Here is a 21,264-nt window from a genome sequence, read left to right on the forward strand (position 1 = left end):
TTTATTTTAATCAGAGGCTAATTACAATATTGTATTGGTTTTGCCTTGAGAACAAAAGGGCATGATGTATTCATGGAGTGAGAGTTTAGAGTTAATGCCTTGTTGTTGCAGTCTGCAATCACTATTTTAAAAAAAATCTGTATGCAAAAAGAAAAAAAAGATCTTAACGATACAAGTCCTGAGTCAGGGAGAGGATATAGAGGTGGTGGTGGGATGAAATTGAAATAGTCCATAAGGTTTCTGCTCTCATAGAACTTTCTAGATGATTTTACAATTAGTCTAAAACTCTAGTGTCTTTCATTAATAAGTTCAGTTCAGTCACTCAGTCGTGTCCGACTCTTTGTGACCCCATGAACCGCAGCACGCCAGGCCTCCCTGTCCATCACCATCTCCCGGAGTTCACTCAGACTCACGTCCATCGAGTCCGTGATGCCATCCAGCCATCTCATCCTCTGTCGTCCCCTTCTCCTCCTGCCCCCAATCCCTCCCAGCATCAGAGTCTTTTCCAATGAGTCAACTCTTCGTGTGAGGTGGCCAAAGTACTGAAGCTTCAGCTGTAGCATCATTCCTTCCAAAGAAATCCCAGGGTTGATCTCCTTCAAAATGGACTGGTTGGATCTTCTTGCAGTCCAAGGGACTCTCAAGAGTCTTCTCCAACATCACAGTTCAAAAGCATCAATTCTTTGGCGCTCAGCCTTCTTCACAGTCCAACTCTCACATCCATACATGACCACAGGAAAAACCATAGCCTTGACTAGACGGACCTTTGTTATGTGGTCATTAATAAGTAAATGGCTATAAATCAAATGGCTAATTGTATTACTGTAGCTTCTTTACTGTCTGAGCCACCAGGGAAGCCCTTAACACAGCACACAGTAGGTCCTCTGTAAATAAGTACCCAGTGATTGAAGCCTGGGCTGTATGTGGAAAAGAGGCAGAGTTTAGGGTAAGAGCTTTCTCTTGACCAGTCAAACAGCAGACCTCAGGACTACACACAGGTGTCTTTCTGCTCACAATCCCTCTTGCAGCCTCCAAGATGAAAGTCTTCCTGTTTTATTTAGAAAAACCGATACCTGTTCTAATCTCCCCGAAGCCCTCACTCTGCTCAGACCAACAGTGCCCAAGGCAGCTTCGATATCACACATTTACATCCAGAATGGCAACTCTCACCCTCTCTCCTGTTTGGAAACTGTGGGGATAATGAGCACATGTTTTTCTAATAATGAGAAGATGTACAGGCATTGACACGTGAGAACAGTTTCCAGTCCTAAGTTAATTAGCAAGCTGGGGAGCCCAGATAAAGCTTCCTGTTTCCTTTCCTGGAGTCTAAAATATCTGATCTGGAGGTTCCCTCCCTTCTTCTCCCTCTGCCCCAAGTGCCAGGATTTGAGGGGAAGCATTTAAAAGCCTGGTAATTTGTGTGCATGGAACTGGCTGCTAAGCAGATATATGGCCTGTGTTCTTACAGAAACTCCAGCTCATAGATATACAGTCAGTTCTCCATTATTTGCTGGCCGATTACCTGTCTCTCTCCGTCCCAACCTTGGTTTACATGTTCTTATGAGTTTATATGTTCCTATTGACTTTTTCATGAGCTTTATTGCAGCCTTTCTGGAGCTGAGATTGGAGATGGTTATGAAACATTACATGCCCGTGCCCTTTGTTAGTTTCATATTATTGTTCAAGCAGTCCCATGAAGGAGGCATCCTTGTTATCCCTGTGGTACAGATGAGAAAACTAAGTCTTAGACAAGTTAAATTACTAGAGCTGTTAAGTGGGCAAATGCATTTAAAGGCACGTTTGTCTAACGGCAGGGCCCAAGTTCTTCACCAGTTACTTCAGCAAATTTGAATCTTCCTTTATTTTAAAAGGTCATCTATCTTAGACAGCTTGGGCTGCCATAACAAAATACCATAGACTGGGTGGGTAAACAATGTTTATTTCTAACAGTTATGGAGTCTGCGTGGAGAAGGGAATGGCAACCCACTCCAGTATTCTTACCTGGAGAATTCCATGGACAGAGGAGTCCATGGGGTCGCAAAGAGTTGGACACGACTGAGTGACTAACACTCTTTACTCTGGAGGCTGGGGAGGCCAAGACCAAGGTGCCAGCAGCTTTGGTGCCTAGTGAGGGCTCTTTGTCGGAGAAGGCAATGGCAACCCACTCCAGTACTCTTGCCTGGAATATCCCATGGACGGAGGAGCCTGGTAGGCTGCAGTCCATGGGGTCATAAAGAGTCAGACACGATTGAGTGACTTCACTTTCACTTTTCACTTTCATGCACTGGAGAAGGAAATGGCAACCCACTCCAGTGTTCTTGCCTGGAGAATCCCAGGGGCGGCAGAGCCTGGTGGGCTGCCGTCTGTGGGGTCGCACAGAGTCGGACATGACTAAAGTGACTTAGCAGTAGCAGCAGCAAGAATATGTTATTTATAACTATGTAGGCTATGTTATGTAGACTTGAGAAGAAAACCAAAACAAACCAATGAAAATCTCAAGCTTTCCTTTTTTGCTAATGTGATACTATTATCCCAATTTGCGTATATATTTTTGTTATTTTTATAAAAAAATGAATGTCTGTGTTGGGTAACATGCTTATACTGTAGGGAGTGATTGCATTCTTCCAAAGAAAATGCATGATAATCATCATTGCTATTTATTAACTTAATTAGCCTTTATTTTGATTTCTAGGAAAATACTGTTTTGATTCTCTTACTTCTGATAATTCCTAGAACTCTTTTTCTACATACCCCTGTTACTTATAAAATCATAGCTCAGTACTGAAAAATATATTTTCCTCCATTAGCCTGCAACTTACAAGTCTTTTACTTACATACATGCTTTCTTCTCACATTGTTTCATAAAAAGAAGAAATTTTGTGACCTAAATTCCAGTTTTGTGAAATTTCCCCACTTTGAGCCAGTTAGTAAGAATGGTGAAAGAACCAATAAATAGACGACACAATGAATTTATTGGGGCATTTTTTAGAGTAAAAAGCTTACACAAATTTTAAAATTTGTATTTTTGAGAAGTAAACTTGTGGGATGAGAAAGTTGTGTCATAAATGGCTATCAGGGAACTTTAGGTTCCTTACTTTTATTTAGCTGAGGAGAACTGACAAAGATGTCAAATGCACCTCCTGAAAACAAAACACCAAAATTCTCACTTGTAAATTTATCCTAACTCACTTGAAGGATGTAAACTCTGTGCTGAGTTCAGTTAGTAGGTTGGCTGTCAAAGAAGTCTGTTTTTCTCTCAGCCTGTGTACAGCTGGCTTTTCAGCTGATTAATTTCCTTTTGTTTTATTATTCCAGTGTGTATATCTATGTATCTGTATATGTTTACGTCACTTTTTTCAGAGTATATTTAGAAATATTCAGAGTAAATTTCTTACAGGATGGTTCACATGCTTAATCTTTCTTCTATTACTGGTGGTTCTTAAGTGGAATGCTCAAGTCATTTAGCATGCTGACTGTGAAAAGATGGTTTCTTACTGTGTGAGATTTGAACCTCACATCTTTCAAGTGTGGAAGCATTAACACTCCAGTAGTGTTAAGCTTTTTATACCACCTGCTTCCCCTATTTCGAGTTCTGGTGATTTTCTTATGATTCCTTCCATTGGCACTCTTAAAAATCTATGAGTCAGCCTTTCAAATATGATAGATATGACTATATAACTGGATTAGCTATTGATTTGTTTACCTCCAGAAAGAATATTAACTTTGAATTTTTAAGCTAAATCTGTTCATTGAACTTTTATTTCTGCATCATCAGAAGAGACAAGACCAGGAGAAAGGACAACGCCAATACCAGGACATTTTAGAAATTCACTTTGTAAGCTGTGGAGCCAATAATATAAGGAAAATCATGAGTTTTTGGCTGTGTATCAAAAAGAATAAATATATAAAGTGTATGTACACAGTTTGCTCCTAAAAGTTCATTTCTTAGTATAAAACTGTAGTGTTTTTTCCCCCTCTTTTTACCATTCACGCTTGATTTAAATTCTACATTACATACTATAGTTACAGACATTAATTTGCTAGGCAGTAGTCTATACACTACAAAGGCCAGCCTCCAGTTCAGCTGCATTAAATAGGTAATATATTTTGTTTAAAGTTTCAATTAAACCCAGGACCAGAAGATATATGGTCCCTATGGGGAGTTTGAACATTTTCATGCTAGTACTAGGGTTGCTGAAGGATCATGCTTAGGTCTAGATGTTGCATACCTTCCTGGAAATACGAGACAGTTGATTATATTTCACTGCTATTAAAACCACACAAGCCCACCTGTTACATTAATTCATACTTTTGCCAGTTTAGTGGCAAAGGAAAAGACTGAAGCTTAAAAATTTTATTTTAAAATGGAGTTATAAAGAAATTAATATACTCAAATTAATACCTAATTATACCCTTATTATCTGATTCCCAAATAGTTTCAATATATTCTACTTTAAAAATATGTTTTCTGAGGCTTCAATAGAAGTAAATGAGAAAAAACATGTATAATTTGCTCTTTCACTGGATACCTTCCATGGAATGAATCTTCTATTTGGCTAATAAATATGAGTGGGATTGTTCTTAGAAAATTAATGTATTGTTATGCCATACTTGGAAAATTAACTAAATTTCAAATACTGGCATTCTTAAGAGATACCACTTTTGATGACATTGAGATGAAATAGACATAATCATGAAGAAGGAAAAAACCATATATGAAAAACAAAGTCTTAAAAATCAATGTCGAGAAAATGATTATTTGTTGCACATATTTAGAATATACCAGTAATACAAATGAAGTTAACAATTAAATACATTACTAATTCTATGTCCTTTCCTGTGTATATATTTATATCTGTTTTTTCTAATAAGTAGGGAGATACTGTTTTCCACGAGAAAATCTCATCTAACTCCCCTATGAGCTGTTACATGGTTGTGATTTTATTTATAATGATAGAAGTTATTGTCATATTCAGACTGAACAAAGCATTGAAATACAACATGAAGGGTTTTGTCCCAAATTGCAAGTCTTTTTTTTTTTCTCCAAATACGTAATTATGAACATGAGGTTCTATGAGCTGTTAGTAGAACCTTACTTTAAGTATTCATTGAAAATAGGATGAATTTTTAAATCTCTGATCTCTCTTAGTGATTAACATTCATAAAAAATTTTATAGTATAAAATACATTATTCATTACATATTATAGAGTCATGTTGCTTAATCCATACCTAAGATGTCTATAAAACAAAAAATGCTTTTATTATACTTTTTTGATGGTTTCCTGCATTGTTTATATCTTATTTTTCTGAATACTATTATTTTCATTAATGCTTCCCAAACTAGTACTACATTTACTCATTCCTTTTTCTTCTCTCTGGAGTAAACTTTGGGTTTTTCTCAACACAGTTTATAACTTCCTTGCATATATTTCTAGTAGTCTCTAAATATTTCAGTTCTATTAAGCCATTTTATTTTATTGTGATTATCTTGTTCAGTCAGTTCAGTCGCTCAGTGGTGTCCAACTCTTTGTGACCCCATGAACCACAGCACACCAGGTCTCCCTGTCCATCATCAACTCCCAGAGTTTACCCAAACTCATGTCCATCAAGTCGATGATGTCATCCAACCATCTCGTCCTCTGTCGTCCCCTTTTCCTCCTGCCCTCAATCTTTCCCAGCATAACAGTCTTTTCAAATGAGTCAGCTCTTCGCATGAGGTGGCCAAAGTACTGGAGTTTCAGCCTCAATGTAGTCCCTTCAGTGAACACCCAGGCCTGATCTCCTTTAGAATGGACTGGTTGGATCTCCTCGCAGTCCAAGGGACTCTTAAGAGTCTTCTCCAACACCACAGTTCAAAAGCATCAATTCTTCGGCACTCAGCTTTCTTCACAGTCCAACTCTCACATCCATACGTGACCACTGGAAAAACCATGGGACCTTTGTTGGCAAAGTAATGTCTCTGCTTTTGAATATGCTATCTAGGTTGGTCATAACTTTTCTTCCAAGGAGTAAGTGTCTTTTAATTTCATGGCTGCAATCACTATCTGCAGTGATTTTGGAACCTAGACAAAGAAAGTTGGCCACTGTTTCCACTGTTTCCCTATCTATCTGCCATGAAGTGATGGGACTAGATGCCATGATCTTTATTTTCTGAATGTTGAGCTCTAAGCCAACTTTTTCACTCTCCTTTTTCACTTTCATCAAGAGGCTCTTTAGTTCTTCTTCACTTTCTGCCATAAGGGTGGTGTTATCTGCATATCTGAGGTTATTGAGATTTCTCCCGGCCATCTTGATTCCAGCTTGTGCTTCTTCCAGCCCAGCGTTTCTCATGATGTACTCTGCATATCAGTTAAATAAGCAGCGTGACAGTATACATACAGCTTTGACGTACTCCTTTTCCTATTTGGAACCAGTCTGTTGTTCCATGTCCAGTTCTAACTGTTGCTTTCTGACCCACATATAGGTTTCTCAAGAGGCAGGTCAGGTGGTCTGGTATTCCCACCTCTTTCAGAATTTTCCACAGTTTATTGTGATCCACATAGTCAAAGGCTTTGGCATAGTCAATAAAGCAGAAGTAGATATTTTTCTGGAACTCTCTTGCTTTTTCAGTGATCCAGCGGATGTTGGCAATTTGATCTCTGGTTCCTCTACCTTCTCTAAAACCAGCTTGAACATCTGGAAGTTCATGTTTCACGTATTGCTGAAGCCTGACTTGGAGAATTTTGAACATTACTTTACCAGCGTGTGAGATGAGTGCAATTGTGTGGTAGTTTGAGCATTTTTTGGCATCCTTTCTTTGGGATCGGAATGAAAACTGACCTTTTCCAGTCCTGTGGCCACTGCTGACTTTTCCAAATTTGCTGGCATATTGAGTGCAGCACTTGCACAGCATCATCTTTCAGGATTTGAAATAGCTCCACTGGAATTTCATTACCTCTACTAGCTTTGTTCATAGTGATGTTTCCTAAGTCCCACTTTATTTCACATTCTAGGATGTTTGGCTCTAGGTGAGTGATCACACCGTTGTGATTATCTGGGTCATGAAGATCTTTTTTGTATAGTTCTTCTGTGTATTCTTGCTACCTCTTCTTAATATCTTCTGCTTCTGTTAGGTCCATACCATTTCTGTCCTTTATCGAGCCCATCTTTGCATGAAATATTCCCTTGGTATCTCTAATTTTCTTGACGAGATTTCTAGTCTTTTCCATTCTATTGCTTTCCTCTATTTCTTTGCATTGATCGGTGAGGAAGGCTTTCTTATCTCTCTTGCTGTTCTTTGGAACTCTGCATTCAAATGGTTGTATCTTTCCTTTTCTCCTTTGCTTTTTGCTCCTGTCTTCTCACAGCTATTTGTAAGGCCCCCTCAGACAGCCATTTCACTTTTTTGCATTTCTTTTTCTTTGGGATGGTCTTGATTCCTGTCTCCTGTACAGTGTCACGAACCTCCATCAATATTCATCAGGCACTCAGTCTATCAGAACTAGTCCCTTAAATCATGGATAGTATTATATTTGGAAGGAGAGCATCTCACACACACACAGAGTCTCAGTTTCTCTTTTTTGGGGAATTCTTAGCATTTAATGGGATTGTCTCCAACATTTGGTGATTGATTATTTTTATGATTTATTTCCTTGAATGCATAAAGGAAATTGATAAACCCAGTTGCAAGAAGAGCTATATTGACCTAGACTTCTGGCTCTTTTTCAAGTTAAATTTTGATGGTACATCAAATGTTTCCAGTATGTAACACTAGGTATTAAGAACCTTTTCAAGTTTCACTGAATTGGAACCTCTTTCCTCATGATTAGTGTTTCAGTTTAATGAAACAGCATATTCGGTTTTTTCCCCTGCATTTCCTCACTTTGCTTTAAAACCAGCCTTTCTAGCTTCAAGGATTTCTCTTAAATTTGATGCTATAAGGACTTGCCCCTAGAAACAGAGAAAATTTATTATTTTTTATAGATTGTGAATGTGAAATTAAATATGATTGAGGGAAGGGAGTTTTCATAAAAGTTTTTGTAAGAGAATTGATTAAATGTTTGGAAAGAATGAAATTAGCTATCTGCCTCACACCACAAGGCAGAATGTATTTCGTATGGAATAGATAGCTAATTTTAATAGTGAAAGTATATAATTAAAGGTGAATATATATCCATGTGGTAGAGAATAGTTTTTTGTGCATAATAAATAGTGGTAAAATTACACAGGAAAAGTCAACCTGATTTGCCTGTGTAAAAATTAAAGTAGTCTGAAATGAAAAGCTATTAAGTGTCTTTTGCCTATCATAAGAGAAAGGTAAATGTCTTAAATAAAAACTGGCTTAAAATCATTAAACAATGACTCACAGTTTTAAAATATTGATGGTTAAATTTTTGTGGAAAAAATTTGTTAAAACATGCATTTTTTGGGCACTCCCTGTCAGTCCAGCGGTTAGGACTCTCTGCTTCCACTGTCAGGGGCCTGGGTTCAATCCCTGCTCCAGGAACTAAGATTCCACAAGCCCAATAGTATAGCCAAAAAAACAAACTAAAAAGAGAAACCAGAAAACAAAACAACAATATATGCATTTTCATTAGTTCAAGGATTTCCCGGCTGTATATGTATTCTAAGAAAATAAGATGTATATTAAAAAAAAAACAAAAGGATAATTGCTAAAGTAGGTTTAGTACCTACAAGAATATTAGAGGGGAATTTGAATATACAAGCAATTAATATTGAATGAGAACATATAATTATTAAAATAGAGCATATTTGTATTTAATACAGTAAACTGCTAGAATGAACTTAAATATTTAAAACTAGCAAATTGTTTTACTTATAATTTGCTCTCTTAATGTTTAAATAAATTGTGGAAAAACAAAATTTTACTAATCAGTATCTATGACTGATGGGATTCATTTGATTTAATAAAAGTACCACTTTTCAGACTTTCAACAATGAGTAGATATAATTAGATAATAAATGTATAAATGTTAAAGATAAATTCAAATGAGTAATCAGGACTTGATCTAGTCAGTCTTGAGTAGATTGTCTAGAAAATCCATCCATTTGACATTTCCTTAAACTAGGGTATTGTCACTGATTTATGAAACAGCTATACAGATTACTGGACAATGATTGTCTATAAATTATTATCTAATTTGGGAGATTAAAAAGTTATTTAATCTTGGCTCCTCATTTTGTAGATGGTAAAACTAAGGCAAACAGTATGAAAAGTATGAAACATATGAACAGTATGAAAAGGAAAAATGTATGAAAACATATGAACAGTATGAAAAGGAAAAATGATAGTATACTGAAAGAGGAGCTCCCCAGGTCATTAGTGCCCAATATGCTACTGGAGATCAGTGGAGAAATAACCCCAGGAAGAATGAACGGATAGAGCCAAAGCAAAAACAACACCCAGCTGTGGATATGACTGGTGATAGAAGAAAGGTCTGATGCTGTAAAGAGCAATATTGCATAGGAACCTGGAATGTCAGGTCCATAAATCAAGGCAAATTGGAAGTGGTCAAACAGGAGATGACAAGAGTGAACATCGACATTCTAGGAATCAGCAAACTAAAATGGACTGGAATGGGTGAATTTAACTCAGATGACCATTATATCTACTACTGCAGGCAGAAATCCCTTAGAAGAAATGGAGTAGCCATTATAGTAAACAAAAGAGTCCAAAATGCAGTACTTGGATGCAATCTCAATGATCTCTGTTTGTTTCAGAGGCAAACCATTCAATATCACAGTAATCCAAGTCTATGCCCCAACCAGTAACGCTGAAGAAGCTGAAGTTGAACGGTACCATGAAGACCTACAAGACCTTTTAGAACTAATGCCCCAAAAAGATGTCCTTTTCATTATAGGGGACTGGAATACAAAAGGAGGAAGTCAAGAAACACCTGGAGTAACAGGCAGATTTGTCCTTGGAATACAGAATGAAGCAGGGCAAAGGCTAACAGAATTTTGCCAAGAGAGCACACTGGTCATAGTAAACACCCTCTTCCAGCAACAGAAGAGAAGAAGACCAAGAGCTGACTGTGGCTCAAAAGATGAACTCCTTATTGCCAAATTCAGACTTAAATTGAAGAAAGTAGGGAAGACCAGTAGACCATTCAGGTATGACCTAAATCAAATCCCTTATGATTATACAGTGGAAGTAAGAAATAGATTTAAGGGCCTAGATCTGATAGATAGAGTACCTGATGAACTATGGACTTAGCTTCATGACATTGTACAGGAGACAGGGATCAAGACCATCCCCATGGAAAAGAAATGCAAAAAAGCAAAATGGCTGTCTGGGGAGGCCTTATAAATAGCTGTGAAAAGAAGAGAAGCGAAAAGCAAAGGAGAAAAGGAAAGATAAAAGCATCCGAATGCAGAGTTCGAAAGAATAGCAAGAAGAGATAAGAAAGCCTTCCTCAGCGATCAATGCAAAGAAATAGAAGAAAACAACAGAATGAGAAAGACTAGAGATCTCTTCAAGAAAATTAGAGATACCAAGGGAACATTTCATGCAAAGATGGGCTCGATAAAGAATAGAAATGGGATGGACCTAACAGAAGCAGAAGATATTAAGATAAGGTGGCAAGAATACACAGAACTGTACAAAAAGATCTTCATGACCCAGATAATCACGATGGTGTGATCACTCACCTAGAGCCAGACATCCTGGAATGTGAAGTCAAGTGGGCCTTAGAAAGCATCACTATGAACAAAGCTAGTGGAGGTGATGGAATTCCAGGTGAGGTATTTCAAATCCTGAAAGGTGATGCTGTGAAAGTGCTGCACTCAATATGCCAGCAAATTTGGAAAAGTCAGCAGTGGCCACAGGACCGGAAAAGGTCAGTTTTCATTCCAATCCCAAAGAAAGGCAATGCCAAAGAATGCTCAAACTACTGCACAATTGCACTCATCTCACATGCTAGTGAATTAATGCTCAAAATTCTCCAAGCCAGGCTTCAGCAATACGTGAACCGTGAACTTCCAGATGTTCAAGCTGGTTTTAGAAAAGTCAGAGGAACTAGAGATCAAATTGCCAACAAATGCTAGATCATCAAAAAAGCAAGAGAGTTCCAGAAAAACATCTATTTCTGCTTTAGAAATAGATGCCAACACCTTTGACTGTGTGGATCACAATAAACTGGAAAATTCTGAAAGAGATGGGTATATCAGACCACCTGACCTGCCTCTTGAGAAATCTGTATGCAGGTCAGGAAGCAACAGTTAGAACTGGATATGGAACAACAGACTCGTTCCAAATAGGAAAAGGAGTACGTCAAGGCTGTATATTGTCACGCTGCTTATTTAACTGATATGCAGAGTACATCATGAGAAACCCTGGGCTGGAGGAAGTACAAGCTGGAATCAAGATTGCTGGAGAAATCTCAATAACCACAGATATGCAGATGACACCACCCTTATGGCAGAAAGTGAAGAAGAACTAAAAGCCTCTTGAAGAAAGTGAAAGAGAAGAGTGAAAAAGTTGGCTTAAAGCTCAACATTCAGAAAACGAAGATCATGGCATCTGGTCCCATCACTTCATGGGAAATAGATGGGAAAACAGTGGAAACAGTGTCAGACTTTATTATTTGGGGCTCCAAAATCACTGCAGATATTGATTGCAGCCATGAAATTAAAAGACACTTACTCCTCGGAAGGAAAGTTATGACCAACCTAGACAACATATAAAAAGCAGAGACATTACTTTGCCAACAAATGTCCGTCTAGTCAAAGCTGTGGTTTTTCCTGTGGTCATGTATGGATGTGAAAGTTGGACTGTGAAGAAAGCTGAGCACCGAAGAATTGATGCTTTTGAACTGTGGTGTTGGAGAAGACTCTTGCGAGTCCCTTGGACTGCAAGAAGATCCAACCAGTCCATCCTAAAGGAGATGAGTCCTGGCTGTTCATTGGAAGGATTGATGCTGAAGCTGAAACTCCAATACTTTGGCACCTCTTGTGAAGAGTTGACTCATTGGTAAAGACCCTGATGCTGGGAGGGATTGGGGGCAGGAGGAGTAGGGGACAACAGGGGATGAGATGGCTGAATGGCATCACTGACTTGATGGACATGAATTTGGGTAAACTCCGGGAGATGGTGATGGACAGGGAGGCCTGGCCTGCTGCTCTTTATGGGGTTGCAAAGAGTCGGGCATGACTGAGCGACTGAACTAAACTGAACTCAACTTATAGTTGTAACAGGATCAGCTTTGATCATTGCTCCCAGTTGGTCTTTGTTAACTTCCGATGGGCAGCGACTATACTCTTCATCTACAAGGCTCTCATCTCCTTTGCAAAACTTCTTGAACCACCACTGCCCTGTACGTGTGTTAGCATTTCCTGGGCCAAATGCACTGTTTTAGTTGAGAGTTGTCTCTGCTGCTTCATGACCTATTTGAACTTGAATAAGAGAATCACTTGAGTTTGCTTCTTGTCTACCATCATTTGTATAGTCTAAAATAAATATAAAATTAACAGCACATAATATGTCATCAGCAAAAAAAAAATTGAACTGAGGAGTGCACTTTAAAATGATGTATAACATAGCCACATTTGTTTAAGAGTGTATTCCAATATCAAACAGCAAAGTTCAACAATGTACTTTTGCACTAGCCTAATGTGCAATATAATGTACAATATCATATAATAGTTAACACTGCTAGATGATATACTTCCTTAGTAGATCCTCAAGATTCTCGCAACAAGGGAAACAAGCTTTATGTCATATCTATACTATATGAAATATATCAAGTGACCTTATTGTGGTAATCGTTTCACAATATATGTCAAGTCATGATGTTGTATACCTTAAACTTTTACAGTGCTTTATGCCACCTCTATCTAAATAAATCTAAAAGGGGGGAAAAAAGAGGAATCTAAACTGAAATATAGAAATAGAAATGTATTATTTTGTGGAAAAGCAGGAAAAACAAAAGATAACACCAGCAGGTAGCAGTAATATGCACTCCTATGTACTCTATTGTTTATCTGTAAGCCAGAGCTGTCTGGTAACTTGAAACATGAGAATCACTGAGATCTGGACTCTTACATCATCAGTAATCTAGCATTCTTTCCTTTAAGGAGTTAGCCTTTGCTGGGTTATTTAGATTCAGGGCTTTTTAGAGAGGAAGAGTGACATTATTTGTTCTACATCTGAAACTGGCTTATAGCTGCCTGAAGCCAGCCTGGAGACATCCAAATCCCCTTTGTCTGTGAGTGAAGCAGAAATAAATCTGGGTGACGAACCTGATCACTATATCATCACATAGCACATCTTTGAATTCTTACGAAAAGTGCTTCTGTTATGTCTTGTCTTTTTTTTTTTTTTTTTTGTAGGATAGGAAAGAAAAATACTCAATATTGCTTCTTACCTCCTGGGTACTGTAAACATTTTTTTTTTTCTATTATTGTAAGTTAAGAATTACACTACCCCAAAAGATGACTTAACCCACCTTCCTGCACCCTATTCCCAGTCAAGTCTCTTCATTCTCTTCCTTATTGAATTTACTGAACTTTCTTTTCCTGTGATCATTTCCTTTATGGAATTTTTATGATTTTACTATTTCAATCAAGCTTGAAGGATTACATATGCACCATTCTCTCTCCTAATACTGAATTCAGTGATGGTACTTTTTGCAGTTATTTTATTCTTCTCTAATTATTATTATTTTTTTTTTGCATATATGGCCTAAATGGTATGGTAGAGAGAGAGAGAATCTAATCTGAATCTTCAGTGTCGTTTGCTTGTTTTTGAACACTGAACAAGTTGATTAAGCTCAGTAACCCATAGTCACCTCATTTGTAAAATGAGACCAATACTAATTAACAGTGTAAGAATAATATAAAAGCATAAAGGTAATACATTTAATACTTCAGTGGGTATTCAATAAGTAATAAACTTTATATGGTTGGTAACTGCTTGATGCAGTGGCAAAAAGCATGGGCTTTCAAGACATTCAAACTTTTTTTTCTTTTAATTTTTGGGCCACACCACATTGCATGTAGGATCTTAGTTCCCCAAGCAGGGGTCAAATCCACATCCCCTGCACTGACAGCACGGAGTCTTAAGCACTGGCATGTCAAGAAAGTCCCCAGATCTTTTCAGATAGGATTGTTAGCTGTGCAGATCACTTGTTATTCCTGAGCCTTCTTCCTCATTCATAAAAAGCCCCTTATATGAATTAGAAATCAGAAATATGAAGCTTCTACTTTGGCCATACCAGGAATACAGCGAGTACTTGGGCTTATATTGTTTGTTGCCTGAACCTTTATTGAATTGCCTTTTACACACATTTAAATTCATCCATGATTATTTTCTTGCATTTTTGGTTTTGCGTCTTTATTACCACTTTATGGGTTGTTTTTGTGTTAAGGTCAACCTTAAGAACTAAAGTACATTTTATATGCTACATATTTCCCTGTTAAGAATTGAATCCAGTTTGAGGCAGAAACATTTTTAAAGGTCAACCATGGATTATTATTGCTCTTTTTTAGTCCTTTAATTCAATAGATAAGCTCAAGGCAAAATGAAATGAACTTGATGGCCTGTGTATCACAAGCTAGAAAACAGTTTCCCGTGAGTGAGACAAAGTATAATTTTCACCCAAGCTGGAGACTAGGAAAGTTAGTGATTGTTCACTACCAACAGATTAGCAATGCACTGAGATCAGGTCATCCTGTGTTTGAACTGCAGCTTTCTACATTTATAGTTTTGTGTGTTTAATTTAGCTACTCGGCTTTTCAATTTTCTCATCTGTAAAATCCAGGTTAATTAAGGACATTGCTTAATTTAAAAAAATGAGGTACAGAGCAACTAATATAGAGACTGAAAATATATTTCATCTCATAAACATAATATAAAAGTTAGTTGGTACTGGCTGAATGAGAATGAGGTATTAACGACGCGTGTGGGGCTAAGTGAGAAAACCTTCTGTGCACCCAAAGGGATAGAATGGGAGGAGTGGGTACATGTAAGTCAAATGTTTGCTCCTTGTAGTTTGCTACCCTGATTCACAATAAACATTCCGTGAATGCTATTGTCATCATTATCACTGAGATATAACAAATGATTACATGAAGTTTTTCTAAGTTGTAATGTATAGAAGAACCTAAGGAAGGTAGTTATTTACATTTTTTATATACTTGCCAAGAGGCATTATTACATTATATTTTTTATTTATGGTCCTTTGATATTTTCCTACCTCACCAGCTTTATGACTTAATAAGTTGCTTATGAGTTCTTACTGAACAAAATAGGTCAAGTTAAGTAGTTAGCAAATTAATAATATTTCATTTCAAAATGGGTTTTAATAATGATAGATTTCTGACTTGGAACAAAGGAGGAGCTTTTTGAAATGATTTTCAAACATCAACCACTTAAATATGAAAATTTGAATCTCAAAAGCACATGGACTTAGGATTTTCCTGTATTTTCTCTGTGCCGATAACTTACTGTTCTACAAATTCTTTGTTTTTTTAAATAAATTGAAAGTAGAAGCCATGTTAAATGCAATGATTGTCAACGTCTAAAAAGTGATCTATGAGCAGTTGAAGACTATAAGTAGAATTTCAGATTAATTTCAAACAGACCCGCATAAAGCAGACCCATCTTTCAGCTCTGACTCTGAAATTTATACTGGCTTTATAATCCATTTCAGAGATAGTTGAATTTTGTTTATCATTAATTGCTTTAAATTTTTTAATATTTGATTTTACATTTTTTATATAAATCATATCTAATATTTAGTATAAGAAGCAGTTCACTATCCCTAAGAAAAATTACCACTTGTTTACTTTATTTGGAAATGTTTATTAGTTCAACATTGTAAAAAGAAAATTGCCTGACAGTGTTTTACTTATTATGAGATATGATAATAAGACAATATAATTATTACAGAAACATGAAAAAAAATCTGTACCTAATCCTACCAATCTTAACAACTATGAGTATTTTGTGTTTTTTATTGTAGTCTTGAGTCTTTGCTTCAGTATTTCTTGCATCTCAGCCTGAGCACTTGATTATGTCTAACCAAATTCTTCTTAAATGGAAACATGTTTTAAGCTGTGGGAAAAAAAAAATCAAGCTATCATTTTTATGATAATATAGTTTAAGGACTATATTCAGAACTAGAAACACATAAATGTGTGAGTGGTGCATACATTTTTGTTTATGTTACATGTAATTTGTCACCAATGGTTTTTACTAACTGGATGAGCAGAGGGCACTCAAAAGGCCTGGAGACGCAGATCAATTCATCAAACATATTTGTATCGACAACACTGTGGTAATGTAAAGAGAATTTGATTAAAGTAAAAGGAAACTAGCTCTTTCTTTGAAGCAAAGATGTACAACCAGTGTGGGTGATACATATAGACAATCCTCTGATTATCCCTCTAAATGGAAAGAGCCATCACAATTATGATTAGTTAAGCTATTATGAAAATCTGCCTGAAAAATAATGCAGGTCACCAGTTTGTTCCTTGGTCTCAGAATTTGAGTAGTTTCTTCATTTGAAGTGTTTAATATAACTATAATATTTAACAAATACACAAATCATCTTACAATCTAATCTTCCTATCAAGTGGAATATTCTTTCAAACTATAAGTGTAGAAAGGAGAAGTGGGTGGTGATAAGAAGGCAACTGATACACTTTTGGATCACAATAAACTGTGGAAAATTCTGAAAGAGATGGGCATACCAGACCACCTGACCTGCCTCTTGAGAAACCTATATGCAGGTCAGGAAGCAACAGTTAGAACTGGACATGGAACAACAGACTGGTTCCAAATAGGAAAAGGAATACATCAAGGCTGTATATTGTCACCCTGCTTATTTAACTTTTATGCAGAGTACATCATGAGAAACGCTGGGCTGGAAGAAGCACAAGCTGGAATCAAGATTGCTGGGAGAAATATCAGTAACCTCAGATATGCAGACGACACCACCCTTATGGCCAAAAGTGAAGAGGAACTAAAAAGCCTCTTGATGAAAGTGAAAGAGAAGAGTGAAAAGTTGGCTTAAAACTCAACATTCAGAAAACAAAGATCATGGCATCTGGTCCCATCACTTCATGGGGAATAGATGGGGAAACAGTGGAAACAGTGTCAGACTTTATCTTTTGGAGTTCCAAAATCACTGCAGATGGTGATTGAGGCCAGGAAATTAAAAGACGCTTTCTCCTTGGAAGGAAAGTTATGACCAACCTAGATAGCATATTCAAAAGCAGAGACATTACTTTGCCGACTAAGGTCCATCTAGTCAAGGCTATGGTTTTTCCTGTGGTCATATATGGATGTAAGAGTTGGACTATGAAGAAAGCTGAGCGCTGAAGAATTGATGCTTTTGAACTGTGGTGTTGGAGAAGACTCTTGAGAGTCCCTTGGACTGCAAGGAGATCCAACCAGTCCATTCTGAGGGAGATCAGCCCTGGGATTTCTTTGGAAGGAATGATTCTGAAGCTGAAACTCCAGTACTTTGGCCACCTAATGTGAAGAGTTGACTCATTCGAAAAGACTCTGATGCTGGGAGGGATTGGGGGCAGGAGCAGAAGGGGACGACAGAGGATGAGATGGCTGGATGGCATCATCGACTCGATGGATATAAGTTTGAGTGAACTCTGGGAGTTGGTGAGGGACTAGGAGGCCTTGCGTGCTGCGATTCATGGGGTCGCAAAGAGTCGGACACGACTGAGCGACTGGACTGAACTGATGCACTTTTTGCTTATTTCTGTTTTTTTTTCTCTTGCTTGGCTGTTAATGAAAAGCTATTTGGTGGGCAAAATTTATATAAGTTGAAAATAATAGCTGATGGCTGAAAGCCCTTAGACTAGCTTTACACTTGGTAATGGGCATGCTAAATAATTGTCCCGTATTCACTGGATTTTCCAAATGAAACTGGTAAATTTTACTTTACCTATTAACATATAAAATGCAAATAATTTCTGAAAAATCTAACATCTAGCACCAGTGCTTCATCCCCAATATTTTTAGCTCCTTTTTTTTCCCCCAGCCACATAGCTTATGGACTCTTCAATGCGCAGACCAGGTACCAAACCCATGCCCCATTGCTTCTGCAGGAATTGAACCTGTGTCCGCTGCAGTAGAAGAATGAATCCCTAACCACTTGATCACCAAGGAATTCCCTTTAACTTCTTCATTTAATATTACTTTCTCAACAGAGTTTTCAACTTCAGTGGGTAGGACCTTGAACTTTTGTTGTTTAGGTCCTGCATAATACTCTCCGTTTAGTAGTTATTCTATAAATACTTGAGTTTGTAAAGGAAAGAATGAATATGAATAAAAAAGAATAAGTGATTGTAGATAAGAAAGACCCAACCTTAAAAAATGAAATGGTGACAAAGCACATAGGATTGAGAATTGGACATTTCTAGATTTAAAAAAAATCAAAGCTTTACTGCATATTACATTTTTAATTAGGCATTTCACTTAATTTTGCCAAACACAAGTTTTCTCATCTGTGAGTTTGACGTGATGATGACTTCAGGGGAATCAAATGAGATAATGGATGAGAGTACTTCTTACAGAATCTGAAAATGTATAAACGTGATATAAACACATGTGGAATATAAACATGTGATATGATGCTGTTGCAAGTGTTCTTGGAAAACTGTACCGTCAGATTGATTTTCTTTTGATTCTCTTGTCAGGTGAAGCGTACATGCGATTAAGCATGCTCCCTGAAGCAGAGCATTGGTATATGGAATCACTGAGATCCAAGACTGACCACATCCCTGCTCATCTTACCTATGGGAAACTGCTCGCTCTAACAGTGAGTAACTGTCTCTTTCACCCTTCAGAAATTGGCTCTCCTGTTCAGATTGAGGTAGATAGGGTCTGAGGCACCTGTTCCTGGCCAGTTAATCCAGACTGTTAGGATGTAATGATGGTCATACTAAATTAGAACAATATACAAAAAAATAGAGAAAAATGAGTTCCTTTGGCTATGGGGTTTGCCATAGATAAAGTATGATGTGTATCCTTGATGTAACTTAGTTGAAATGTGTGATTATATAATGAAATTGTCAAAATAGCAATATTTGTATAAAGATTATGTTCTGTAAGCCAGTGTTAACCCCAGATTGGCTATAACACCTGATTCTTTCCAAAAAGCAAGTATTATATAAGATATGGCATGTGTGTCCATCAGTGTCACCTAGAATCCTTTTAACTGGAAGTCATTCTATAAGAGAAGTGCACCCGTAATTTGGCTACCCACTATATGATGAGTCTTGGTCATATTTCTATGAAAGCGATATTGGAAGCATAAGGACTTGTTTATAGTCAACCACTGTGACTTATAAAAATTGTAATTTTATGTGCTTCAAGTAGTAATAATATTTTTTTTCTACAATAGGAGATTGTTCAAAATATTTAAATAACTTTTCTGAGCTCACCAACTAATAAATGGTACAACTAGCCTTCAGTCTCAGTCTAAATCTATTGTCTGTGTTATTTTAGTCATATCCCTTAATTTCTCTCCAGTGTTACTCAAAATAAGTAAATATTAGCAAAACATGGAGACAATGGTCAGGAAAGTAATTCCTAAGTAAATTCATAGAAAGGTATCTTATAATTATTTAAAAATAATGTTATTTCCCATAGAAGATGATAAGCTAAACAATTACAAGTATTACCTTTCCATTCTAAGATACCACTAAAATGCTATTAAAGAGATTATATAGGCAGATTAACCAGAAAATGTCTCACTCCAACACATCTAGGTATGCTTAATAAAATGCAACAGATATGTTCTTAATGCATGGCTGAGCTCAAAGCATAGGAAGAGAATTTCCCCAGGATGGAAATAAAACAGTAACTAAATACCAGAACAGTAAACAGTAGGCTGATCTTAAAGTTGATTTGGGATAGTTTACTAGTCTTAACAACCCATGGGAAGGAGCTTATTGTCTGTCTTTCCTTCTTGATGGAATAAGAGAAGACGTCTTGGACCAACAGAAGGCCAGGAATTAGGTGTTTAAATAAAGTAGGAAAGTTCATATCCTCTGTGAAAGAACAATGTAGAAAAAGTTCACATACTGATAAAAGAGGGCAGCATGAAAGTTTGCCTTTCTCAGAGTGGAATCTGAAATCTTTGCAGAGAAGTCATCTCTGTCCTCCCCTCACTGGGGTTTGGGTTTTGAATTTACTTTACTTGAATGAGCCAGGAATTCCTAGGCCAGGAAATTAAAGTCAGTTCACTAAAAACTCTAGCTGAAGATAATACTAAACATGTCTTTTGAAAAGACATATTTAAATCCAGAAGGAGATTTACAGATTGGTTTTAAAAAGAACGGTGAGCACAGAAATGGTGATTGTGTGAGTAAATCAGAATACATTTTTACTGAATAAAATATTGAGAGGGAATAACCTCATAGGAACAATCAGAATGGGAGGGGAGGTGAAATTTCAGTTGATTTTTGAAACTCAGGTATCAGATAAAGGTGTTACAACTGATTCATGAAAACAGAATAAACCACTGTCTAAAGGAGGTTTGGAAATGGGATGAAAATAAGAAATCTAGAGACTCAAGACTTGGTGGTAGCTGATATAGAAGAGAGTGCATTAAGGAGAATAAAATAGGGTAGTCAGTTGTCTCTCCCCGTGTGCACAGCCCTAGTAACCAAGCACTCACTGCAAGTCAAGGGAAGGCATGTTCTTAGTGGTGAAGCAGTTGAATGAGACAGCTCCCTAACTCTGGAACAGCTTGCCCAGTCGAGGATGGAATGCAGAGGGGAATGAAAAGAGGACTGATCAAATGTTTTCCAGTGGAGAATTCAAACTGTCAATACCCCTCCCCTATTACATGCAGAACACAACTAAACAAGAGTTGATACTCCCCAACCGGCAACACATATACACAAACCTCACCTCCCAAGAAATGGTAGCATTTTTATCTGGAAAAACTGAATCACTCTAGGGAAAATATTTCCATATACCTGCATTTGGAGATCTCTGAAAATGACCTGCTCCCTAACCAGACATACAAAAGTGACTCTTTCCAGTCTAGAAAGCACGTTTATGCCTAAGGAATTCATTCAGCTTTTATTAACTCTACTTGTAAAATAACAATGGGCAATCAGAGATCGTCTGTCCTTTAGGAAACCCTCAAATGTAAGAGCTTGGAGCTGAAACAAATGGATTAGCAAAAGGAAATGAGGGAACAGAAGAAAAAAAATCGCTCGAGATGGTAATATAGCATTTTGTGGAGTGCAGGATGACTTAAAAAAGAAAATATGAAAAAATAAGAGCT

At 37.1% G+C, this 21,264-nt stretch overlaps 1 protein-coding gene across 1 annotated transcript in view; it reads left to right on the forward strand.

The window, feature by feature from the left end:
* Nucleotides 1-21,264, forward strand: part of TMTC2 (transmembrane O-mannosyltransferase targeting cadherins 2) — a 422,905-nt gene that overhangs the window by 277,282 nt on the left and 124,359 nt on the right. The window contains exon 8 of the mRNA XM_068970906.1: nucleotides 18,662-18,783. Within this exon, the coding sequence (XP_068827007.1) occupies nucleotides 18,662-18,783 (122 nt within the window). The remainder of the gene's footprint in view (nucleotides 1-18,661; nucleotides 18,784-21,264) is intronic.

Source organism: Capricornis sumatraensis, chromosome 4 (genome assembly GCF_032405125.1).
Source record: "Capricornis sumatraensis isolate serow.1 chromosome 4, serow.2, whole genome shotgun sequence".
Taxonomy (NCBI): Eukaryota; Metazoa; Chordata; class Mammalia; order Artiodactyla; family Bovidae; genus Capricornis; species Capricornis sumatraensis.